A 27,641-nucleotide genomic window follows, 5' to 3' on the forward strand; every position below is an offset into this window, starting at 1 on the left:
TTTATTATTTCACATGTGGCTGATCAATTTTTTCAACTCCACTCATTGACCAAACTGTTCTTAACTATTGAATATTTTTGGCTCCTTTGTCATAAATTAATTGACTAAATATGTTTGGGTTTATTTTTGGACTCTATTCTGTTCCATTGATCTGCGTTTATTCCAGTATCATTCTATTTTGATTGCTGTTGATTTGTAATGTATTTTGAAATTAGTAAGTGTGATGCTTTCAGGTCTGTTCTTCTTGCTCCGGATTGCTTTGGCTACTCACTGTGTGTGATTACGTAGATTTTATGATTGTTCTACTTCTATGAAAAATGCCATTGAATTTTGATAAGGATTACATTGAATCTTAGGTTGCTTTGGATAGTATGGTCATCTTAACAATATGAATTTTTCCATTTCATGAGCACAGAAAGAATGTCTTGAAATTTATTTGTGCCTTTTTCAGTTTCTTTCATCAGTGTCTTACGGTTTTCATTGTAGAGATCTTTCAACACTTTGTTACATTTTTTGCAAGGTATTTTATTCTTTTGATGTAAACATAAATGGGATTATCTTCTTATTTTCTCTTTCTGATATTTTGTCATGAGTATGTAGAAACACAGCTTATTTTGTATATTGATTTTGTAGTCTCCATGTTGACTGAATTCATTTATTCTAACAGCTTATTGGTGGCATCTTGAAGGTTTACATATATATATATATCATGTCATCTGCAAATAGTGACAGTTTTACTTCTTCCTTTCCAATTCAAATGTCTTTTATTTCTTTTTCTTACCTAATTGCTCTGCCTAGGATTTCCAATACTTTGTTGAATAGTAGTGGTGACAGTCGGTATCCTCGTCTTCTTCCTGATGTTAGAGGAAAGGCTTTCATCTTATTACCATTGAGTATGATATTAGCTGTGGGCTGGGTCATATATGGCCTTTATTATGTTGAGATATGTTTCCTCTATACCCAATTTGTTGACAGTTTTTATCTTTTCTCTTTCAGTACTCAAATTTACTTCTTTTAAGTACATAAGGCCCTTGAATTACTACTTTAGTTGTACCTCATGTTTGATAAATTATTTTATATTTTAGTTGTTTTAAATTAAATTTCCATTATAATTTTTTTGACCAATGAATATTTGAAGTATTTTTAATTTTCAAACATTTTCAGGGCTTTTGTTATAGTTGAGATTAGTGAGTATGGTTCACATAATAATAGTTTCTTGAAATCTGCTGAAAAATGGTATAGAATTGGTCAGTATTCCAATGATTGGGGCCTATGCTCATTAGATTATGCTTGTTAATGGTTGTTCTAGGAATATGTATCCTTTCTTATTTTTCTCTGCTTCATCTCTTTCATTGAGATGATGAATTCTTTCACTGTTGTATTTGATTTGTCAGTTTTTTCTTGTCGTACTTAAGATTTTTGCTTTCTAGTTTTGAAGCTGAGTTAAAACATGCATCTAAGGGAGGCAAACCATAAGAGACTCTTAAATACAGAGAACAAACTGAGGGTTGCTGGCGGGGTGTTAGGTAGGGGGATTGGCTAAATGGGTGATGGGCTTTAAGGAGGGCACCTGTTAGGATGAGCACTGGGTGTTATATATAAGTGATGAGTCACTAAATTCTACTCCTGAAATCATTATTACACTATATGTTAACTGACTTGGATTTAAATAAAGTTAAATTTTTTTTTAAAAAATTACCAAAACTAAAAAAAAAAAGATGCATCTAAGTTTTGAATTCTTAGGTTTTCCTGAAATAATGAATTTTTTTTATCACTATGTAGTAGCCATAAATATGTAGTAATTTTTTATTCCTTAAAATCCACTTTGTCTGATATAAATAGAGTCCCACCAATTTTTTTAGGTATCTTTTTAGTGTATTTTTATCTTTTTTTTAAACCATATTTCACCTTAACTGACATGCCTTCCATTGTAAATGCATCCCAGTTCAGAGATATTACTAAGTGAGAAAATGGTTTGACAGCAAGTAAAATGTCATCAGTTGTATGCTGTATCCTGATTTCAGTATGTTAATATATGAAAAAGCGTACAGCAGGAAGGTATGAAATGGAGCACTTCTAGCCTTTCTATATCCTTATTTTTAAGTGTATCTTTTTAAAGTACTATTTAACTAGAAATTTTTAAAAAATTTCCATTGTAGTTGACATGCAGTGTTATATTAGTTTCAGGTGGACAGCATAGCGACTTAGAAGCTCCGTATATTGCTCCGTGCTCATCAAGATACACTTAACTGGAATTTTTAAAATCTGGTCTAAAGGCTTTGTCTTTCAACTGAGGTGATTAGGACATTTACTAATATATTTAGATTGGTATCTACTGTTTTACTCTTTGTTTTGATTCTGTTTTTTTGAATTTCTTTTTCTACCTTCTCTCTCTTCTTTCTCCCTCTTTTTGTATTGATTCTTTTTCCTCTCCCCCCCCCCCATTTTATTTCTCTACTAGTTTACAAGTTACATACTACTCTTCTTTTATTGCTACTTCATTAATTTTAATATGCATATTTAAAAGTTAAAGTCTAAAGTTAATACTTTACTATCTCTCCATATAAATGAGGACTTTGTATTGTTTTAACTCCATTCGTTTTGTTTTTAACATATGCTACTACCATCCAGAATCTTAGGTCTCTCATTGATGTTTTTAAGATTCCACAAAGCAGGAATCATTGTTAGTGTTTCATTGCTCTCAATATTTGTTCAGGTTTACCCATAAACTTAAAAATTTCTTTGATCACTGTTTCTTCTTAGATCATTGTCTTTTTCTTGGAGTATGATCATTAGAAGTTCTTTTAGGAAAATTATTTGTGTAACTCTCAGGTTTTAGTTTTCTGAATATGTGCTTATACTGCCCTCTTTCTGGGAAGATAATTTTGCTGGATATGCTATCCTGGAATAGCAGTTATTTTTTTCTTAGCATTTTGAAAATCTTTGATTATAATTTCTTCATAGCTTCTACTAATTCCCTCTTCAATTCTATCTGCTTGTTTGCTCATCCATTTAATTTTTTAATGTCAAATATAATTTTTTACAAGTTCTATTTGTCTGTTTTTCAAAACTGGAGCTTTATTATCAGCCACTGCTTTATTTTCTCTGGTCCACCAAAAGCCTTGGCTATGTTAGGCAAATTTCCTCTGGTGTGTGTTTATTTATTAGTTTGTTTCCTAGATCACTGACTGAGAGCATCTTCTTGGTAGTTAGGACCTTTCTTTATGTGGAGGCCTCTGACTCATATTGACAACGTACTTGGACCCCAGACTTAGAAGACCAACATGCAAACACGGCTCATGGAGAATGGAATGTATATCTTTCTTTGATACTTATACTGTTTTCCACCATTATATCTATGTTACCCCATGAAATTATGATTGCTGACCTGGATTTCTTTTGAGTCATATTTTCTGGGTGTGCTTTCCATCTCTTTAAGGTTAGTTGTTCTGTATTCATATGTATCTTGTGGACAACTTATTGTTGGTTCTTATTTGTCTTAATAAAATTAAACATTTGGCTTTTGTTATTGAATTTAACCCATTTAAGATTTTTATAACTTATTTTGTATGAGGAATTATTCTGCCATCTTATTTTTTGTTTTGAATTTACTGCATTTTCTTAGTTTGCCCCTCAATTTGATAGATCACAGGTTGTTTTAATACTTTGAAGATTATGCAGAATATTTTTATGCTGTTTCTCTTATGTTACCATCATTGCTTATATTTTAAAATGTACTTTTATCTGTTCCTCTTTCTTCCTCTCCTCATTCTTCTTTCTAAGCCAGACATCCATTTTAGTACACTTCTTCATTTAGTTTCTTCTTTTTTTTCCCACCTTGTTCTGTCCTCCTCTACCATAAAGATGTCATTAGAAATTTTAGGTGTGGGTTGTAAATGATGTTTTCTCTGCTCTACCTCTGTTTCTCCTACTTCATCCAATGGAAGATGCCTAGGAATACCTAGTTTTTCTGAACCTTTTATTATTTTTGCCAATGCTGAGCTCACCTTGAATACTGCCCTGTTATACTCCCCCCGATGTTAGGCTGGTAGTGCTGTTTGTCTGCCCTGCAGTGGATGTTGGATAGGCAGTGAACTACCTATGACAGTGGAGAAAAAATAGCTAGAAAGTTCTTCCCAACACATTGGGGTTTCTGGTTCTCTTCTCTGGAAATCTTTTCTCTCTCAGAATGTTCTCACAGTTTTTATGTTAATTCCTTAGGTCTATAAACCTCAACTGAATTTCCGTAGCATCTCAAGGCTTAACTCTGTGAGAGGGAGTCAGCAGCCTATGCTAGCTGTCTTTTTTTTTTTTTTTTTTTTTCAGGAACTAAAGTTTTTATAATATCATTTTTATAACTGTATATGGAGTGCTAAATGCAGTTTGCTCACCAGTAGCTTACAAAATATGGAAATATTTCTTAACAGAGTGGAATATATTAACTTTATTTAAAAAATCTTAACCTTCCCAGTTCTGATAGTATCAGCAGTGACGAGGAAGAACTGAGGACTTTGGGAAGCAGTGGTAGTGAAAGCAGCACTCCAGAGAATGTCGGGCCTCCTTTCATCATGGATGAGAATAGTTGGTTCAACAAGTGTAAGAGAGTTAAACAAAAGTATCAGCTAACCCTGGAACAGAAGGTATTTATCAGTTGCCAAAAGTCATTTAATTTGATTCTCATTATTGCGTTTGGACTGTCACTGCCAAAAGATTTTAGTTGAATATAAGTGTTGACCCGCTGCTACTTCCTTTCTGTTCTTGAATTGTCCTCTTAATTAAAAATCAGGCATAGTTTTAAAAGAGGCTTTTGTTTTTTCAACTTCTAATTTTATGTTGTAATATAAAAATAAGCCATTTAGGGGCTCCTGGGTGGCTCAGTTGGTTGAGCGTCCCATTCTTGATCTCAGCTCAGGTCTTGATCTGAGGGTCATGAGTTCAAATCCCACGTTGGGCTCCACATTGGGTTCCACACTGAGCTCCATGCACGACGTGAAGCCTACTTAAAAAAAAGAAAGTAATTTATTGTTTTGTGTGCAGTTTCATTTATATGTTTGAGATTTTAACATTTAGTAGAATAAAGATAAAACAAATACTAAGCAAAAGAATTCTATATTTAATATCATTCGACATAGACCTTAAGGCAAAAGCACTATTAAATAGACTAAAGAAATACATTGCCTTTGAAAAAAAGTAACAGTTCACCAGAAATGTATAACATGGTGGAGATGGGTAAAATGGATGAAAGGGTCAAAAGGTACAAACTTCCATTCTACTTATTGCAGCAAATATATCTTATTGAACTTCAGACAAGGGCTTTAAATGATGGAGAACATATGTTAAATTTTCATATTTAATTAAAAGGATTTTTTTTATTATTTCATCAATAATGTTTTGAGATTGTTTCATTACAATATGGAAAGAATAGCATTTAAGCTACTCAGTATTTACTTTCAAGATATATATTAGATTTTTGCAGTTGCTTTATCTCAATGATACTGTATTTTCAGGGTTATCTTGAAGAACTCTTACGACTTAGAGAGAACCAGCTGTCTGAATCTGTCTCCCAGAATAAAATACTGCTTCAAAGGATTGAAGATTCTGATCTGGCCCATAAACTGGAAAAGGAACAATTAGAATATATAATTGTGGAGCTTCAAGATCAGCTGTAAGTGAGATCCTTTTGGAAAAATATTGGCAGTGTATAAACATAGGAAAATGTCATGTTTTGACATAGGATTCAAATTCCAAGAAGTCTGATTGCTTGCTATTAAGTTCTTTTCCACTTACTCTCTTTTAAAAGTTTACTTTTCTTATTTTAAAAGTAATCCGTGCTCATTATAGATAGATTACAAAATATAGAAAGAAAATAAAAATTACCTTCAGTTGTACTACCCAGAGTCAACTGCTATAACTTGGTGTATATTCTTTCAAATGCATAAACATAATTTTTTAAAAGTGTTTATTTAGTTAGTTATTGGTTGACTGATGATTGGTTAAAAAAGATGGTATATAAGACCAGTACCACTCAGAGTATAGTGACAGTGCAGTGTTTGTTACCTGGCTGTCCCAGAATATCACTAAGCACAGTTTAGGAGAGCCTTTTCCATAGCAGTACTTTTTTTTTTTTTTTTTTTTTTTTTTGATGAAGAAAGCTGTGTATTGATCTACCTTCTGGTACCACCTCCTTAAATTATCACTATTCAAAGCAATTGTACTGATCATACCATTTTGTCAAACTTGATTTTATTAATTATTTGTTTATGGTGAAAATCTTGTCACATTAATATTTAATCTTAAAAGATGATTTAAAAGTTTTTGTTTTGAAATAATTTCAAAATTTCAGAGAAGTTGCAAGGAGAGCACAAAGAATTCCCATAGGGCATTTCTTAGATTTACCAATTTTCAACACTTTGCCACATTTGCTCATAATTCTGTCCCTCTTGCATACCTCATAACTTTTCCCCATAATACTTCAGTTGTGTCTTTCCTAGGAACAGAAATATTCTCATATATAAGCATAGTTCATCTATCAACTTAAATTTAATTCAGTACAGTACTTTCATCTTACCCATAACTCATTTCAATTTCATTAGTAATCCAAATAATGGCTCTTATTGCAGCTTTCCTTTTTCTGGTACAGGATCCAGTCCAGAATCATGTTTTTCATTTGGTTGTTTGCTTCTTTAGTCACTTTTAACCTAAAAGAATTTCTCAGTCTTTGTCTTGCATGAGATTGTTATTTCTGAAGAATACAAGCTAGTAATTTTATAGAATGTCCCACATTTTGAGTTTGTTTGCTTTTTCTCATGATCAGAATGAGCTCATCAATTTGTGGATGCAATATTACATACAGAGTATGTCTGTCAGTGCTGTGGATATCATATCCAGAGGTCCATGGAGTCTGTTGGCCTTTTTTTAGTGATATTAGTTCTAATCATTTGGTTAAGATGTTTTTCTCTCTGTATAGTAATTATGGTTCCTTTTAATTAAAGGATGTTACATATTTTGCACAGAGATCCTTTGAGAGCTAGTCAAAGTGAAAGATGATTTTTAAGTAAAAATTTTTTATTAATAAACATAAAACTTTAATGCTTTCTAGGAATTTGTATCTTGATGAAAAGAATTATGTTCACATATTATTTATTTTTTTCCTAATATTTTAAAGAGAGTTTGTCGTTTGGAGTATTACTCATTGAGGGGCAGATTAATACCTTCCATAAGTCCTCACTTCTATAAGTGGGGAGAAAAATATCAAGAGCCAAACAATATGGATTTCTAGTTATTTCTCTACCATTAAAAGAGCAAAAAGATAATTTAATTTTTCATTTGCAGGTGATGCTGGTAGTCTGTCTTAATGGTGTTAACTTAAAAAATAATTGTGAAATCAGTTCTTATTTTATCAAAGAAATATTTTCCTTTGAAGAATTAAAATGTATCATTTATTGTACTTTGGATAATTTAAAGGAAAAGATTCTTATGATTTGCCTCCCTCTCTGTTTGAAACTATTTTTTTCCCCTTCCCTCCCCCCATGGTCTTTTGTTAAATTTCTCAAATTCCACATAAGAGTGAAAACCATAAGAGACTCTTAAATACAGAGAACAACCTGAGGGTTGTACGGGGGGGAGAGGGGATAATGGGTGACGGGTATTGAGAAGGGCACTTGTTGGGATGAGCACTGCGTGTTGTATGTAAGCGATGAATCATGGGAATCTACTCCCAAAGCCAAGAGCACTTTGTATATACTGTAGGTTAGCTGTACGTCATACACTGTATGACAGTGTATTATATTTAAAAAAACAAAACAGTAAACAACAACCAAAAAAGGAAAAGACTCAAACTTTTTAGTTTTAAAAAAGAATCTAAAATACAGTTTTATGTATGATAAAAGAGTGTCATTGATACTTAAAATTGTTTTTAACGCCTTTAAGGAGATTTAAACTAAATATTATCAGAGCAACAAATAAATAATGAAGGCCAACAGTCAGAATTAGGCTGTTTTCTTGACTTTAGGGTTAAAGATTTACTTTCACATAACATGGCTACTACAATCTTAGGCAGGTGTAAATTGCTGTCTTAAAAGATTCCTTTGTGCAAAAACCATTTACAAGGATACTGAATAGAAGAGTAAGATACATTCCTTTGCGATTCTTCACAATTCACCACATCAACTGAATCATCTCTCAGGTACTGAATACTCTGGGCATTTTTGTGGTTGTAGAGAGAGTGGACTTTTTTCCCTTCTTTTCTTGCTGAGATTTTTGTCAACAGTTAGGAGGGCCTGCAGTGAAAGCTGGGCATTTAAATTCTCTTTGTTAATCCTGAGAAGATAATAGTGGCCCTGAGAAGATTAAAATTTGTGATGTGTAAAGGAAAAGGTCAGGAGAGGGGTTTAAATGGATTATGTAGAATGTAATATTTGCTTTCACGTTATGTTAATTATCTTTTCCTGGTTGATTTAAATCCTTTGTCACTTACCTTATTCTTTTTATATATTTCTCAATGCGTTGAGAAATATGTGTTTGGTGTGTTTTGAATAACTGTTAAAATATGGTTTAATTTGTCTCAAAAAATGTGAACAGTTTTGGCAATAGAACGTAAGAGTGACGTAGTAGAGGAGCATTCTAAAGCTTTCCTGCATATGTAGACACTGGCTTTATATTTGCCTGTTACGAGCTCAGTCTTAATGTCCTGTATCCTCTGTCTCCTTATCTATAAACTGGAATTGATATTTACCTTGTGGATTGCTATGAGTATTAAATGCTGTTGTATATAATATAGTTAGAACAAACAAAACATTCAATGATTATTCCTCTATTTTGGTCTCTAGAAACTTTAAAATCTCCTTTAATAAATACACCTGGATAAATGGTAAATTTAAAATATTTTACTTTATCATGCCCAGATGCTACACATCAAACAATGAGTTTGGACTTAGATTGTGTTATCCCCAAGTTTCAAAAAATTTGCTTTTCAGATCTAGTTTTTAAATGGCATTTGGATTAATATTTATAATCATAATATAGGTTTGTGTATATTGTGAGGAAGACATTCATGGCCCCTGAAGATTTTACTGGTATCAATTTTAACTGCAAATCTTTTCTTCATTGATCTCTGATATATTACTAATTGGATTATTTTGGATTATTAGGCTTTGACAAAGATATATTTGAGTGATTACATATATGGTGGTAGAGTTTAAAAGTATTAAATAATTTTAAATCTCCAAATAATGATTGGAAATAATCCTATCATTTCATTGAGAATACAGCATCATTCTAGGTTTTTATTCTCAAAGTTTTATTGAAATCTGTGGTACACATTTAAATGACTTTTAACTCCATTTTACTTATATATTAAACTTCATTAAATAAATACAGTCTTAATGTATCAGTTATATTTTGAATCATATATGGAAAGTTTCTCATAAGATTATGAAATATATTGGTTTTGGCCTTATAAAAAACTTACTGTCATATTATTTATGCTGATTTGTGGAAAACTTTTCATTTTTGTATTTATTTTTTTTCAGTAAGCACTTATTTAAGTGTATACTTCTGTACTTGAGAGTAATACAGAGAAGAATAAGACAATTTCTCTGTACAAGGACCTCATAAGCTAATCAAGTGGACAGATTGACATCATTGGTCACATTGTTAATTGAAGAGTATCCTACATGGGAAGAAAGCTTTGTCCTCAACCACAGGTTTAGATCTTCAGATTGATGATCTCTTGTACAAATAACTCTTTGTAAAACACTCATTGCAAGCCACAGGAGTAGGCAGCCTCAGAACAGTGTACATTATTAGTTCTTAGAGGATATATTAATTCTTACAGGATATTGTTGACTTTCAGAAGAAAATGTTGATGCCCTACTTAGTTACCAGTGAAATGAAGATTTTGTTCTTCGTTTTGCTTTCTCTCTTATTTTGAGAATATGATGAACCTGTTATATATAATCACTTCTGTAATGTGAATTAACTCATACAGGATTCACAAACTAGGATGTGATGTCCGTATAGCAAAGAAATCACCTTGAGTCATAGTTGATTTTTCCTGAGGTTACTGTTTCTCAACAAGAAACATGAATGGAATGCAAAAATACCAATATGGGCACATACTGCAATGCACCAATAGATGGCACTCTCTCACTGTAGTACTCTTTCATCATGCATTCCTTTGGTTCAGTTGAACTTTATCTTGAAGATGCTCTTTTTGTCCTTACCCAGGTTTGTGCATTCTATGCATTTCCACCCTTTTCTATCAAATGGCTTTTACTTTGTTGTTAAAATTGTTGTAAAATGATCATTATATTTCTTTACTTAATGGGAATTTAACAATATTTTAAATCTGGTTTGGAATTTTGTTAGAAATGTCACTGTTTTTTTAAGTGTGTTATAGTTAGAAAGTTGAATAGGTTTTGAGTTGTTAGCTCCTACCTCTGTTTTACCCATAAGGCTGGTTATTTCCAGTGTGATATTTCAGAACACTTTGTTTTATTTTGTTTCTGTGTTATAGCAGAAACGCCCATATTCAGTGTGCTTCTATAGCTTGTAATTATTTTAGTTTTGATGATCATGTTGTCCCATCTTTGTCTAGTGGAATCCTCTTTATATTCATGTTTTGTGGCCTTCACTTTCTTTGATCTTTAGGGCTCTCTGCACAGCCATTCTAACCATTAGCATAAAATTCTGCATTCCTGAAGCCATGATATATTAAATCTTTCATTTTCATGATTACAGCCTAAGATTTTCTCCATGTGCCATGTCACAAATGGCAGTGGAGAGTATCCTAAGAATTATAGCGTATCTGACAATAAGTGATAAGTGGAAAATAAAACAAAGGTTTACTGCAGTACCATTAAGATTTTTGTTAGACTCACTCTCAGAACTTAACTCATAGCCATGGGCTTCAAATGTATTCCCTTATTAAAATTAAAAGTTGCTTCAATATCAGGAGCACTTGGGTGGCTCAGTCAGTTGAGTGTCCAACTTTGGCTCAGGTCATGATTTCATGGTTTGAGCCCCACGTCGAGCTGGCTGCTGTCAGCACTGAGCCCGCTTCAAATCCTTTGTCCCCCTTTCTTTCTGCTCCTCTCCTGCTAACTAAGCTCTCTCTGTCACTCAGAAAACAAACATAAAAAAATGTTTTAATTGTTTCATATCACTCATCTTTGGGGTTTCTCAGAAGTACTTGGAATCGCAGATATTAAATCCTACGTGCCAAGGGTCATATGCCTTATATGTCCAGCTGCCAAAGTAACCCTCATCATGAGCATCAGCATAGCCTCTGAGGTAAATGAGAAAGAAGCAGAGTAACGGAGAGAAGATAACCCTCAATTTTGGAGACACAAGCTAAAGGATCATGTGAACAAAATAATAGCTTTGAATGACTAATTACTGCTATCAAAATAGCGTATAGAATTCTAGATCTTTTATAAGAACTTGTAAGTAACAGCAGACTTGAGCCTAATCTCTGAAAGGAAGGAAAAAGACCAAACTGAAAATCTTCTCTTTTTGTCTCTTTTGTTTAAAGTCATAAATGTTACATCCAGGGCTCAAAAGAATGTGGGACCTCATTTTTAAAGCCAGGATAATCTCTATTTACAAGGAATCTTAAGGATTTGAGAATAGAAGTGGAAGGAATCATTGGAAACACCAACACTTTAGGAAGAAGGTACCTCCCCCGACAAAGACCAAGAAGGAACAGCCAGATAGTTATGTGTGGAGTTGTTATTATTTCACAGGAGAAAAAAAATATATTCACTTAGGGAACATTAACAAATACCACTGCCTGGACCCCACCATTGTAGAATCTCATCTCATCGATCTGAGATGAGATTAGGATATCAGAATTTTTAAAATGCTTCCTTAGTTACTTCAATATATCGTCAGGGTAGAGAACCACTAGACTAGAAGTTTGTTGTGGTGTTTAGCAAAGCACAGTGGTATTTATTATGCTCTCAACAGCAATTTAATTGCTTCCCTAAACATTAAAGCTACCTAGATATTTTGTTATTTTAAGCAAGAAAGATTGGTAATTAATTTCTAATAGTTTTAAAGTAGAATATATTCTGTATTTGCTATTCCCCGGAAGATTAAATTCTTTTTCAAGATGCCTTTTTTGAAAGACTCTGTTGTCCTTTGGATTAAAAACAGTGAACCATAGCTTATTTTGATAATGATCAAATTTACTTGTTTTTATAGCTCAATATTTGTTTATCCTGCTGACATTTATTGAGCCCCTCTTCTATCCTAGATGCGTGGCTTGGTGCTAAGAATACAGAAATAAATTTGTTCTAGTTCCTGTCCTCATAGCTCGTACAGAGGCCACAGACCTAGAAACAATAAGAGCAGTAAAATGTCACAAGTGCTATGATAGAGGTGTGTATGGTATACAGTGGGGAACAAAGGAGAACGAACTGGGAAGGATTGAAGGTGGAGTGCTTACACTAATTCCTTAAAGTGGCTTTGACGTTTGATAGATGACGGTGGGAAGAGACAGACCTCCCAGACAGAGAAAACAACAAAAGCAAAAAGAGATTAAAGCATCCAGCAAATATAGGAAACTGTATGCTAGCTTCTTACTCAAACATAGAAGGCAAGTGTGTATGTAAATGTGGCCAGGTGAGAAATGAGTTTATATTCCATGTTAAGGAGTTGTGTGGAGTTGCCAGTATCACATCAGATCAGATTTCCATTTTAGAATGACAAACCTTTGAAATAATATTTTCTGATACATAAGCACTTACTGAGTACCTACGTTGTTCTAGGAACTATGCTAGGTACTGGAAATTTAAATGTGAATATGATAATTATGAGGATATCAGAATTGACTAAATGATATCTAAATGATGTGAGGAGTGTATAGGAATGTGTATATATATGTACAGTAATAAAAGTATGTGCACTTTACAGAAGTAGCACAGGAATAGTGGTCCAGAGAAAGCATCACTAAGATATTGATGTTTGAATGGGGCTTTTCAGGAGTTAAAGTGACCAGGTAAAGGAAGGAAAGGAAGGTTTTTCTAGATAAAGGGAAGAGTACATATGGAAACATGGGTACAAAACATGAGGAAGATCAGCATAATACAATATTAACCAAAGTATTATTAGAAGCAAATAGTTTTTCTGGAAACATTGAAATATCTTTTATTGGGACTATATATTTTTATCTGAGATGAGTCTCTATTAAAAATTAAGATGCCAAACAAACAAAGAAAAAAAAAGAAATAAACTGAAAAACAGACTCTTAACTATAGAAGTTTACCAGAGGGGAAGTCGGTGGGGAGGTGGGTAGAATAGGTGAAGGGGATTAAGATTGCATTTACTGTGATGTGCACTGAATAATGTATAGAATTGTTGAATCACTATAGTATACACCTGAAACTAATGTAACAGTGTGTTATAACAGTATGTTAACTCTATTAAAATTAAATGAAAATAGGGGCACCTAGATGGCTCAGTTGGTTAAGTGACCAACTTCAGCTCAGATCATGAACTCTTGGTTCATAGGTTTGAGCTCCACGTCGGGCTCTGTGCTGACAGTTCAGAGCCTGGAGCCTGCTTTGGATTCTGTGTCTCCCTCTCTCCCTCTGCCCCTTCCCCACTCGTGCATGCACACTCTCTCTCAAAAATAAACAAACATTAAAAAATATTTTCTTAGGGGCACCTGGGTGGCTCAGTCAGTTGAGGGTCCGACTTCAGCCAGGTCATGATCTCACAGCTCGTGGTTTGAACCCCGCATCGGGCTCTGTGCTGACAAAGCCTGGACCCTACTTCAGATTCTGTATCTCCATTTCTCTGCCCCTGCTCCCCACCCCTGCTCACTCTCTGTCTCTCTCAAAAATAAATAAAAATTTTTAAAAATTACAAAATATTTTTTAAATTAAAAATAATTTAAAAATTTTAATTAATTAAAATAACTGTAAAATAGTTCACATTATCAGAGGAGAGGGGTAAATATACCCTTCTTGTTTTTAGTTTTTTTAAATTCCATTATAATTAATGCACAGTATTACATTAGTTTCAGGTATACAACATAGTGATTCACCAATTCCATACATTATTCACTGCCCATCACTATGAGTATATTCCTAATCCCCTTCACCTGTTTCACCCATTTCTCCACCTCTCCTTTAGCAAATGACAGTTGGTGCTCTATATTTAAGAGCCTGCTTTTTGTCACTTTTTTCCTTGTTTGTTTTTTGTTTCTTAAATTCCACTCATGAGAAATCATATGGTATTTGTCTTTCTCTGACTGATTTATTTCACTTGGCATTCTATCTTCTAGATCCATCAGTGTTGTTGCAAATGGCAACATTTCATTCCTTTTTATGGCTGAATAGTATTCCTGTGTGTGTGTGTGTGTGTGTGTGTGTGTGTGTGTGTATACATACACACCATATCTTCTTTATCCATTTATCTATCCATGGACGGTTCAGTTGCTTCCATAATTTGGCTATTGTAAATAATTCTGCAATAAATATGGGAGTGCATATCCTCTTTTCGTATTCTTTGGATAAATACCCAGGAGTGGAATTACTGGATTATATTGTAATGCTATTTTGATTTTTTGAGAGACCTCTATACTGTCTTCCACAGTGGTTGCATCAGTTTGCGTTCCCACCAACAGTGCCTGAGGGTTCCTTCTTCTCCACATCCTTAGCAACACCTGTTGTTTCTTGTGTTTTTGATTTTAGCCATCTTGACAGATGTGAGGTGACATATTGTGGTTTTGATTTGCATTTCTCTTATGATTGGTAATGTTGAATATCTTTTCATGTGCATATTGGCCATCTACATGTCTTCTTTGGAGAAATGTCTGTTCATGTCTTTTCATTTTTAATTTGATGATGATGATGTTTTGGTGTTGAATTTGATAAGTTCTCTGTATATTTTGGATACTAACTCCTTAATCAGAGATGTCATTTGCAAATAACTTCTCCCAATCAGAGGGTTATCTATTTGTTGTGTTGATTGTTTCCTTTGCTGGTAAAAGATTTTTATTTTGATGTAGTCCCAGTAATTTTTGCTTTTGTTTCCCTTGCCTCAGGAGACATATCTAGAAAAATGTTGCTATGGCCGATGTCAAGAAAATTACTGTCTGTCCTCTCTTCTAGAATTGTTATGGTTTCAGGTCTCACCTTTAGATCTTTAATCCATTTGGAGTTTATTTTTGTGTATGGCATGAGAAAGTGGTCCAATTTCATTGTTGTGCTTTAGCTGTCCTGTTTTCCCAACATCATTTGTTGAAGAGACTTTCCCCCTTGCATATTCTTGCCTTCTTTGATGTAGATTACTTGACCGTATAATCATGGATTTATTTCTGGACTCTGTTCTATTGATCTATATGCCTGTTTTTGTGTCAAGACCATACTGTTTTGATTATTTCAGCTTTGTAGTGTAACTTGAAATCTGGGACTGGGATATCTCTAGTTTTGTCCTGCTTTTTCAAGATTGCTTTGGTTATTCTGGGCCTTTTGTGGTTCCATACAAATTTTAGGATTGTTTGTTTTAGTTTTATAAAACATACTGTTGGTGTTTTGATAGGGATTGCATTAGATGTGTAGATTGCTTTGGGTAGTATGGACATTTTAACAATATTTGTTCTCCCAATCCATGAGTGTGGAATATTTTTCCACTTTTTTGTGACATCTTCAGTTTCTTTCATTGGTGTTTGTTTTTGGAGTACAGGTCTTTCACTTCCTTGGTTAACTTTATTCCTAGGTACTTTATTATTTTTGGTGCAAATGTAAATGGAACTGTTTTCTTAATTTCTCTTTGTTCTACTTCATTATCAGTATATGGCAATGGAAGGGATTTCTGTATATTGGTTTTGTATCCTGATACCTTACTGAATTGGTTTATCAGTGCTAGCAGTTTTGTGGTGGAGTCTTCACTATAGTATAGTATAGTATACTATACTATACTATGCTATACTATACTATACTTAGATATTTTACTATATGCTTAGTATTTGGATATACTATGCTATACATAGTATCATGTCATCTGTAAATAGTAAAACTTTTCTTTTCCCTTACCAATTTAGATGTCTTTTATTTCCTTTTTGTTGTCTGATTGCTGTGGCTAGGACTTCCAATACTATGTTGAGTAAAAGTGGTGAGAGTGGGCATCCTCGTCTTGTTGTTAATGTTAGGGGGAAAGCTATTTTTTTTCCAATGAGTATGATGTTAGCTGTTAGCTTTTCATAGATGGCCTTTATTATGTTGAGGTATGTTCCCTCTAATCCTACTTTGTTGAGGGTTTTTATCATGAATGAATGTTGTACTTTGTCAAATGTTTTTTCTGCATCTATTGAAATGATCATATAGTTTTTATCCTTTCTCCTGTTGATGTGAGGTATCGTTGATCAATGTGCAAATATTGGACTACTCTTGCAACCCAGGAATAAATCCCACTTGATCTTGGTGAATGATTTTTTTAAAAAATATATTGTTGAGTTTGGTTTGCTAAGATTTTATTGGGGATTTTGCTTGTATGTTCATCAGAGATGTTATACTGCAGTTCTCTTTTTTAGTAGTGTCTTTATCTGGTTTTGCTATCAGGGTATTGCTAGCCTCATAGAATGAATTTGGAAGCTTGCTTTCCTCTTCTATTTTTTGGAATAGTTTGAGAAGAATAAATATTAACCCTTTTTTAAATGTTTGATGAAAATGTTTGAAGCCATCCGTTCCTGAGCTTTTGTTTGTTGAGAGGTTTTTGATCATTAATTCAGTTGCATTACTGGTAGTTGATTTGTTCAGATTTTCAATTTTTCCTGATACAGTTTTGGGAGGTTATGTTTCTAGGAAGTTACCCATTTCTTCTAGGTTGTCCCAATTTATTGATGTATAATTTTTTATAATATTTTCTTATAATTGCTTGTATTTCCATGGTGTTGGTTGTCAGTTCTCCTCTTTCTTTTCTGATTTTTTTATTTGAGTCTTCTCTTTATCGCTCGCTCTCTCTCTCTCTCTCTCTCTCTCTCGATAAGTATGGCTAAAGGTTTATAAATTGTGTTGATATTTTCAAACAACAAGTTCCTGATTTTATTGATTTGTTTTATTGTTGTCTTTTTAAAAAAATTTCTGCTGTAATCTTTATTATTTCCTTTCTTCTACTTGTTTTGTTCTTCTTTTACTAGCTCCTTTAGGTATAAGGTTAGGTTGTTCATTTCAGCTGTTTCTTGCTTCTTGATGTAGCCCTGTGTTGCTGTAAACTTCCCTCTTAGAACAGCTTTATCTGTATCCCAGTGATATTGGACTATTGTGTTTTCATTTGTCTACATGTATTTTTTGATGGCCTTTTTGATTTCTTATTTAGTAGCATGTTATTTAACTTCCATGTATTTGACTTCTTTCCTGATTTTTTCTTGTGGTTGATTCTAGTGTCATAGCAGTGTGGTTGAAAAAGATGCATGGTATAACTTCATTCTTTTTGAATTTTTTGAGCCTTGTTTTGTTGCCTAACATGTGATCTATTCTGGAAAATGTTCCACGTGCACTGGAAAAGAATACATGTTCTGTTTTAGAATGGAATGTTCTGAATATACCTGTTAGATCCATCTGGTCCAAATGTGTCATTCACAGCCACTGTTTCATTTTTCATTTTCTGTTTGGATGATCTATTCATTGATATAAGTGGGGTGTTAAAATCCCATACTATTATTGTATTACTATTGATTACTCTTTTTTACATTTGTTATTGGTTGCTTTATATATATGGGTGCTTTCATGTCGTGTACGTATTTACAATTGCTACATCTTTTCATTGCATTTTTCCTTTTATGATTATGTAGTGTCCTTTTTTGTCTTATTCCAGTGTTTGTTTTAAAGTCCAGTTTTTAACTTTTTTTAGTGTAACCTCTGCATCCAACATGGGGCTTGAAGTCACAACTTCAAGATCACGAATTGCATGCCCTACAGACTGAGCCATCCAAAACCCTTAAAGTCCATTTTGTCCAATATAAGTATTGCTACCTCAACTTTCTTTTATCTTCAATTTGCATGATGTTTTTCTGTCCCTTTACTTTTAATCTACATGTGTCTTTAGTTGTGAAATGAGTATCTTGTAGGCAACCTATGGATGGGTCTTGTTTCTTTACCCATTCTATCACCGTATGTCTTTTGACTGGAGCATTTACTCCAGTTACATTCAAAGTAATTATTGATAGGTATGTACTTAAATGCCATTTCATTGCTTGTTTATGATTATTTTTGTAGTCTCTATTCCTTTCTTCTCTTGCTCTCTTCTTTCATGGTTTGGTGGCTTTCTTTAGTGATATACTTGGATTCCTTTCTATTTTTTTTTACAGACCTATTACTAGTTTATGATTCTGATTAGCATTAGGTTTATATATAAAATCTTATGCATCTAGCAGTCTATATTAAGTTGATGTTTGCTTCAGTCTGAACCCATTGTAAAAGCACTACATTTTTATTCCCCTTCCTCCCTCACAATTTTACAAATAGGGTGTCATACTTTACATTCTTGTATTTTGTGAATAACCCTTACCGATTTTTATAGATATACTTAATTTTACTACTTCTGTGTTTTCTACTTTTCTTACTCCTACTTATGGTCTTTCCACTCCAAGAATCCCCTTTAACATTACTTGTAAGGTTAGTTTAGTGGTGAGAATTCCTTTAACTTTTGTTTGTCTGGGAAACTTTTTGTCTCTTCTTCTATTTTGAATGATAACCTTGCTTGACAGCATATTCTCAGCTGCACATTTTTCCCTTTCAGTGCTTTGAATATATCATGCCACTACATTCTGGCCTGCAGAGTTTCTGCTGAAAAATCCGCTGATATTTTTCTGGGGTTTCCCTTGTTTGTAACTATTTTCTCTTGCCGCTTCTAAGATTTTCTTTTTATCACCTTTTGCCATTTTAATTATTACATGTCTTGGTGTGGATTTCCGTGGGTTGATTTTGTTGGAGGATATCTGTCTTCTGAATCTGAATTTTTGTGTTCTTCCTCACATTTGGGAAGTTTCCAGCTATTATTTCTTCAAATACATTTCCTACGCCTTTTACTCTCTATTCTTCTGGGATCCCTGTAATGCAGATGTTATTATACTTGATGGTGTCACTTAATTCCCTTATTCTATTCTCTTTTATTTGCTTTTTTCCCTCTATCCTGTTCTCCTTGATTGCTTTCCATTACACTGTCCTCCAGGTCACTGATCCATCCTTCTGCTTCCTCTAGTTTACTCTTTATTCCCTCTACTGTTTTATCTCTCTTTTTTTCAATATATATAATTTATTGTCAAAATGGTTTCCATACAACACCCAGTGCTCATCCAAAAAGGTGCCCTCCTCAATACCCATCACCCACCCTCCCCTCCCTCCCACCCCCCATCAACCCTCAGTTTGTTCTCAGTTTTTAAGAGTCTCTTATGCTTTGGGTCTCTCTCACTCTAACCTCTTTTTTTTTTTTTCCTTCCCCTCCCCCATGGGTTTCTGTTAAGTTTCTCAGGATCCACATAAGAGTGAAAACATATGGTATCTGTCTTTCTCTGTATGGCTTATTTCACTTAGCATCACACTCTCCAGTTCCATCCACGTTGCTACAAAGGGCCATATTTCATTCTTTCTCATTGCCACGTAGTACTCCATTGTGTATATAAACCACAATTTCTTTATCCATTCATCCGTTGATGGACATTTAGGCTCTTTCCATAATTTGGCTATTGTTGAGAGTGCTGCTATAAACATTGGGGTACAAGTGCCCCTATGCATCAGTAGTCCTGTATCCCTTGGATAAATTCCTAGCAGTGCTATTGCTGGGTCATAGGGTAGGTCTATTTTTAATTTTCTGAGGAACCTCCACACTGTTTTCCAGAGTGGCTGCACCAATTTGCATTCCCACCAACAGTGCAAGAGGGTTCCCGTTTCTCCACATCCTCTCCAGCATCTGTAGTCTCCTGATTTGTTCATTTTGGCCACTCTGACTGGCGTGAGGTGATATCTGAGTGTGGTTTTGATTTGTATTTCCCTGATAAGGAGCGACGTTGAGCATCTTTTCATGTGTCCTTTGGCCATCCGGATGTCTTCTTTAGAGAAGTGTCTATTCATGTTTTCTGCCCATTTCTTCACTGGGTTATTTGTTTTTCGGGTGTGGAGTTTGGTGAGCTCTTTATAGATTTTGGATACTAGCCCTTTGTCCGATATGTCATTTGCAAATATCTTTTCCCATTCCATTGGTTGCCTTTTAGTTTTGTTGGTTGTTTCCCTTTGCTGTGCAGAAGCTTTTTATCTTCATAAGGTCCAGGTAATTCATTTTTGCTTTTAATTCCCTTGCCTTTGGGGATGTGTCGAGTAAGAGATTGCTACGGCTGAGATCAGAGCGGTCTTTTCCTGCTTTCTCTTCTAGGGTTTTGATGGTTTCCTGTCTCACATTCAGGTCCTTTATCCATTTTGAGTTTATTTTTGTGAATGGTGTGAGAAAGTGGTCTAGTTTCAACCTTCTGCATGTTGCTGTCCAGTTCTCCCAGCACCATTTGTTAAAGAGACTGTCTTTTTTCCATTGGATGTTCTTTCCTGCTTTGTCAAAGATGAGTTGGCCATAGGTTTGTGGGTCTAGTTCTGGGGTTTCTATTCTATTCCATTGGTCTATGTGTCTGTTTTTGTGCCAATACCATGCTGTCTTGATGATTACAGCTTTGTAGTAGAGGCTAAAGTCTGGGATCGTGATGCCTCCTGCTTTGGTCTTCTTCTTCAAAATTACTTTGGCTATTCGGGGCCTTTGTGGTTCCATATGAATTTTAGGATTGCTTGTTCTAGCTTTGAGAAGAATGCTGGTGCAATTTTGATTGGGATTGCATTGAATGCGTAGATAGCTTTGGGTAGTATTGACATTTTGACAATATTTATTCTTCCAATCCATGAGCAGGGAATGTCTTTCGATTTCTTTATATCTTCTTCAATTACCTTCATAAGCTTTCTATAGTTTTCAGCATACAGATCTTTTACATCTTTGGTTAGGTTTATTCCTAGGTATTTTATGCTTCTTGGTGCAATTGTGAATGGGATCAGTTTCTTTATTTGTCTTTCTGTTGCTTCATTGTTAGTGTATAAGAATGCAACTGATTTCTGTACATTGATTTTGTATCCTGCAACTTTGCTGAATTCATGTATCAGTTCTAGCAGACTTTTGGTGGAGTCTATCGGATTTTCCATGTATAATATCATGTCATCTGCAAAAAGCGAAAGCTTGACTTCATCTTTGCCAATTTTGATGCCTTTGATTTCCTTTTGTTGTCTGATTGCTGATGCTAGAACTTCCAACACTATGTTAAACAACAGCGGTGAGAGTGGGCATCCCTGTCGTGTTCCTGATCTCAGGGAAAAAGCTCTGTTTTTCCCCGTTGAGGATGATGTTAGCTGTGGGCTTTTCATAAATGGCCTTTATGATCTTTAAGTATGTTCCTTCTATCCCGACTTTCTCAAGGGTTTTTATTAAGAGAGGGTGCTGAATTTTGTCAAAGGCCTTTTCTGCGTCGATTGATAGGATCATATGGTTCTTATCTTTTCTTTTATTAATGTGATGTATCACGTTGATTGATTTGCGAGTGTTGAACCAGCCCTGCATCCCAGGAATGAATCCCACTTGATCATGGTGAATAATTCTTTTTATATGCTGTTGAATTCGATTTGCTAGTATCTTCTTGAGAATTTTTGCATCCATATTCATCAGGGATATTGGCCTGTAGTTCTCTTTTTTTACTGGGTTTCTGTCTGGTTTGGGAATCAAAGTAATACTGGCTTCATAGAATGAGTCTGGAAGTTTTCCTTCCCTTTCTATTTCTTGGAATAGCTTGAGAAGGATAGGTATTATCCCTGCTTTAAACGTCTGGTAGAACTCCCCTGGGAAGCCATCTGGTCCTGGACTCTTATTTGTTGGAAGATTTTTGATAACCGATTCAATTTCTTCGCTGGTTATGGGTCTGTTCAAGCTTTCTATTTCCTCCTGATTGAGTTTTGGAAGAGTGTGGGTGTTTAGGAATTTGTCCATTTCTTCCAGGTTGTCCGATTTGTTGGCATATAATTTTTCATAGTATTCCCTGATAATTGTTTGTATCTCTGAGGGATTGGTTGTAATAATTCCATTTTCATTCATGATTTTATCTATTTGGGTCATCTCCCTTTTCTTTTTGAGAAGCCTGGCTAGAGGTTTTGTTTATTTTTTCAAAAAACCAACTCTTGGTTTCGTTGATCTGCTCTACAGTTTTTTTAGATTCTATATTGTTTATTTCTGCTCTGATCTTTATTATTTCTCTTCTTCTGCTGGGTTTAGGCTGCCTTTGCTGTTCTGCTTCTATTTCCTTTAGGTGTGCTGTTAGATTTTGTATTTGGGATTTTTCTTGTTTCTTGAGATAGGCCTGGATTGCAATGTATTTTCCTCTCAGGACAGCCTTCGCTGTATCCCAAAGCATTTGGATTGTTGTATTTTCATTTTCGTTTGTTTCCATATATTTTTTAATTTCTTCTCTAATTGCCTGGTTGACCCACTCATTCTTTAGTAGGGTGTTCTTTAACCTCCATGCTTTTGGAGGTTTTCCAGACTTTTTCCTGTGGTTGATTTCAAGCTTCATAGCATTGTGGTCTGAAAGTATGCATGGTATAATTTCAATTCTTGTAAACTTATGAAGGGCTGTTTTGTGACCCAGTATATGATCTATCTTGGAGAATGTTCCATGTGCACTCGAGAAGAAAGTAAATTCTGTTGCTTTGGGATGCAGAGTTCTAAATATATGTGTCAAGTCCATCTGATCCAATGTATCATTCAGGGCCCTTGTTTCTTTGTTGACCGTGTGTCTAGATGATCTATCCATTTCTGTAAGTGGAGTGTTAAAGTCCCCTACAATTACCACATTCTTATCAATAAGGTTGCTTATGTTTATGAGTAATTGTTTTATATATTTGTGGGCTCCCGTATTCGGCGCATAGACATTTATAACTGTTAGCTCTTCCTGATCGATAGACCCTGTAATTATTATATAATGCCCTTGTTCATCTCTTGTTACAGCCTTTAATTAAAGTCTAGTTTGTCTGATACAAGTATGGCTACTCCAGCTTTCTTTTGGCTTCCAGTAGCATGATAAATAGTTCTCCATCCCCTCACTCTCAATCTAAACGTGTCCTCATGTCTAAAATGAGTCTCTTATAGACAGCAAATATATGGGTCTTGTTTTTTTTATCCATTCTGATACCCTATGTCTTTTGGTTGGCGCATTTAGTCCATTTACATTCAGTGTTATTATACAAAGATGCGGGTTTAGAGTCATTGTGATGTCTGTATGTTTTATGCTTGTAGTGATGTCTCTGGTACTTTGTCTCCTAGGATTCCCCTTAGGATCTCTTGTAGGGCTGGTTTAGTGGTGACGAATTCCTTCAGCTTTTGTTTGTTTGGGAAGGCCTTTATCTCTCCTTCTATTCTAAATGACAGACTTGCTGGATAAAAGATTCTCGGCTGCATATTTTTTCTGTTTAGCACACTGAAGATATCGTGCCAATCCTTTCTGGCCTGCCAAGTTTCAAAAGAGAGATCAGTCACGAGTCTTATAGGTCTCCCTTTATATGTGAGGGCACGTTTATCCCTTGCTGCTTTCAGAATTTTCTCTTTATCCTTGTATTTTGCCAGTTTCACTATGATATGTCGTGCAGAAGATCGATTCAAGTTACGTCTGAAAGGAGTTCTCTGTGCCTCTTGGATTTCATTGCCTTTTTCCTTCCCCAGTTCAGGGAAGTTCTCAGCTATTATTTCTTCAAGTACACCTTCAGCACCTTTCCCTCTCTCTTCCTCCTCTGGGATACCAATTATGCGTATATTATTTCTTTTTAGTGTATCACTTAGTTCTCTAATTTTCCCCTCATACTCCTGGATTTTTTTTATCTCTCTTTTTCTCACCTTCCTCTTTTTCCATAATTTTATCTTCTAGTTCACCTATTCTCTCCTCTGCCTCTTCAAGCCGAGCCGTGGACGTTTCCATTTTATTTTGCATCTCATTTAAAGCGGTTTTCAACTCCTCCTGACTGTTCCTTAGTCCCTTGATCTCTGTAGCAAGAGATTCTCTGCTGTCCTCTATACTGTTTTCAAGCCCAGTGATTAATTTTATGACTATTATTCTAAATTCACTTTCTGTTATTTCATTTAAATCCTTTTTGATCAGTTCATTAGCTGTTGTTATTTCCTGGAGATTCTTCTGAGGGGAATTCTTCCGTTTGGTCATTTTGGATAGTCCCTGGAGTGGTGAGGACCTGAAGGGCACTTCCCCTGTGCTGTGGTGTATAACTGGAGTTGGTGGGCGGGGCCGCAGTCAGACCTGATGTCTGCCCCCAGCCCACCATTGGGGCCACAGTCAGACTGGTGTGTGCCTTCTCTTCCCTCTCCTAGGGGCAGGATTCACTGTGGGGTGGCGTGGCCCATCTGGGCTACTTGCACACTGCCAGGCTTGTGGTCCTGGGGATCTGTCTCGGGTGGGTAGGCAAGGTGCACGGGGGCAGGAGGGGCAGGCTTAGCTCGCTTCTCCTTAGATGATCCACTTCAGGAGGGGCCCTGTGGCAGCGGGAGGGAGTCAGACCCGCTGCCAGAGGGGTGGCTCCGCAGAAGCACAGCGTTGGGTGTTTGCGCGGAGCCAGCAAGTTCCCTGGCAGGTACTGGTTCCCTTTGGGATTTTGGCTGGGGGATGGGCGAGGGAGATGGCGCTGGCGAGCGCCTTTTTTCCACTCCAAACTGAGCTCTGTCGTCCCGGGGCTCAGCAACTCTCCCTCCCTTTGTCCTCCAGCTTTCCAGCTTTCTGAGCAGAGCTGTTAACTTATGACCTCCCAGACGCTAAGTCGCGCTTGCTGTCGGAACACACTCCGTCTGGCCCCTCCGCTTTTGCAAGCCAGACTTGGGGGCTCTGCTTGGCCGGCAGGCTGCCCCTCCGCCCCAGCTCCCTCCCGACAGTCCGTGGAGTGCGCACTGCCTTGCCGCCGCCCTTCCTGCCCTCTTCTGTGGGCCTCTCGTCTGCGCTTGGCTCCGGAGACTCCGTTCTGCTAATCCTCTGGCGGTTTTCTGGGTTATTTAGGCAGGTGTACGTGGAATCTAAGTGATCAGCAGGACGCGCGGTGAGCCCAGCATCCTCCTATGCCGCCATCTTCCCAGAATCCCCCCTACTGTTTAAAATGGCTTTTTCTTTAGTGTTTATTTTTGAGAGAAAAAGCACGTGAGTAGGGGAGGGGCAGAAAACAAGGAAGATAGAGAATCCGAAGCAGGCTCTGCACTGTCCATGCAAAACCCATAAACTGTGAGAACGTGACCTGAGCTGAAGTCGAATGCTCAACTGACTGAGCCACCCAGCCACCCCTGTTCCCTCTAGTATATTTTTAATTTTAGTTTTTGAGTTCTTTATCTCTGCTTGGTTCTTTTTTATATTTTTTGTTTCTTTGTTGAGAGTTTCACTGAGGTCCTCCCATATTTTCTCAAGCTCAGTGATTATGACCATTACTTTCTGTATCAGATATATTGCTTATCTCCATTTTGTTAACTCTTTTGTTGTGAATTTGTCCCTTCTTTCATTTGGGACACAGTCCTTGGTCTCCTCATATGTGTCTAACTTTCTGTGTCTTTTTCTATGTGTTAGGAAAGTTAGCCATGTCTCTGGCTCTTGAAAGTAGTGGCCTTATGAAGAAAAGGTCCTATAGTGCCCTACAGAGCAATCTCCCATTTACCAGAACCTGGAGCTTCAGGGGCATCTCCTATGTGTGTTGAATACACCCTATTGCTGTGACTGAGCTGCATTTCTCTTCAGTCATATGCAATGACTGTTTTTGACTGTTCTGGGCAGGGTTTGGTTTCTGTGTTGCTAGTGGGCCAGTATGGGGCTGCCTTGGGCTTGAGTTGAGTCAGACCAGGAATTTGCCAAAGCTGTGGTCATGTTAAACTGCAGAGTGCTCTCCTTTGTTGTCCCCCAAGAGGCTTTCATTGGTGGGTGGGGACTGCAGTCAGACCAGGTGTCTATCCCCAGCCCACTTCTGGGGCTTCAGTGGAGCTGGGTGTATGGGTATATTTCCCTCTCATCAGGGCAGCAGTTTTTTTGAAGTAGTCACTGTCAGGGCTGCTTGCACAGTGTTAGGCTTATAGTGCCTCTTTGGATGGATTCCTCCCTAGGGCAGGTTGGATGGTGTGGGTCTGCAGAACATCATGGGGGTGGGGCATGCAGTTAGCAAGGTTGGAGCAGAGGGCCCCTGGAGCCACTTTGGAGAGTTCAGAAGTGCAAGTTAGAGGGAGTAGTCCACAGGAGAGCACAGGCTCGGAAGGCATGTTAACAAGCTACATGGAGAATGTCTGTGCTGATTCTGCAGGTGTCTGCATATATAGGCTGGGGGACAGGGGAGGGAAAGGTGAATTCTTCAGTGTTCATGATCAATCCAGAGTCGTATTATGTTCTATTGTATTATACTTAGTTAAGAAAAATGAAGTGTTTTGGCAAATTATATACCTATATATAGTGCAAATTACATATTTAGAAAGTAAGGAATTTTCAGGCTTTAGCTAGATTCCAGAGAATAAATTGTATTCATCAAATATTTCTGTCATGCCCATGAGGGCTTAATAATGAGCTGATTTCCTTTGAAAAATAGAACAACTCACTGAACTTTAACTGGAAGCTATCCTGTTTTGTTCCAAACTGTTTCTCAGGAGAGCTGGACTCCTGCTTCATAGAGAGATTTTGTGTTTATAAATCCATGGTATTTTGATTTTATGTATATCCATAAGGATATGCTCAGGTTAGAGAGTTGAAGGTATATTCAGAGGGCTTATGAAATGGCCAGTTAATACTGACACATATTTCAACATAGTTACGCATAAAGAATCAAACTTCACATGATATTTTTTTACCAAAATGCCAAGTAAAATAACTTTACGTAAGCAAGACAAAGATCCTTTTCAAGGATCTGGAAGCATTTATTGGGAAAGGTAAAATATAATAATAGAATTTAAGTTGTACTTTCTGGACTTACCTTTTGAGAATGGTTATGAAAAAGACAGGATAATCAGAGGTACTTTTAGATGGTTGCTTCTTTACACATTTTAGTCATTTTTAAAAATATTTATTTATTTATTCATTTAAATGTTTTATTTATTTTTGAGAGAGAAAGAGACAGAATGGCAAGTGGAGGAGGGGCAGAGAGAGAGGGAGACACACAGTCCAAAGCAGGCTCCAGGCTCTGAGCTGTCAGCACAGAGCCCAACACGGTGCTCAAACTCATGGACCAGAAGATCATGACCTGAGCCGAAGTTGGACGCTTAACCGACTGAGGCACCCAGACACCCCTGCTTCTTTACACATTTTAAGTGTATCTGCCATGGCCCCTCAATACATTTACTTGATATTAGTTGCAAATACGTTTTTTCAATTTTCATGAAAATGCTCTCTTTGAAATATTTTGTAGATTTAATTTAAATATTTGGTTACAACTGGACTTGGGCATATGTACTTAAAGCACTTTCAAAGTGCTTTACATAGAGTGTTTTTTGTATACATTTGAAGTTAACATGATTTAAAATAGGAAGTTATAACTACATGAAAATTTATTCAAAACTCTAACCACAGAGAATAAACCTATAGTACAAACACAGAAGATAGAATG

The 27,641-nt window shown here is 36.0% G+C and overlaps 1 protein-coding gene across 4 annotated transcripts in view; it reads left to right on the forward strand.

Moving 5' to 3' along the window:
• Nucleotides 1–27,641, forward strand: part of RUNDC3B (RUN domain containing 3B) — a 159,922-nt gene that overhangs the window by 101,796 nt on the left and 30,485 nt on the right. For all 4 annotated transcript variants that reach the window (XM_078442494.2, XM_078442496.2, XM_078442495.2 and 1 more), the window contains 2 exons: nt 4,472–4,640; nt 5,508–5,665. In XM_078442494.2, the coding sequence (XP_078298620.1) occupies nt 4,472–4,640; nt 5,508–5,665 (327 nt within the window). The remainder of the gene's footprint in view (nt 1–4,471; nt 4,641–5,507; nt 5,666–27,641) is intronic.

The sequence above is a fragment of the Panthera onca genome, chromosome A2, assembly GCF_046562875.1.
Source record: "Panthera onca isolate mPanOnc1 chromosome A2, mPanOnc1 haplotype 2, whole genome shotgun sequence".
Classification (NCBI taxonomy): domain Eukaryota; kingdom Metazoa; phylum Chordata; class Mammalia; order Carnivora; family Felidae; genus Panthera; species Panthera onca.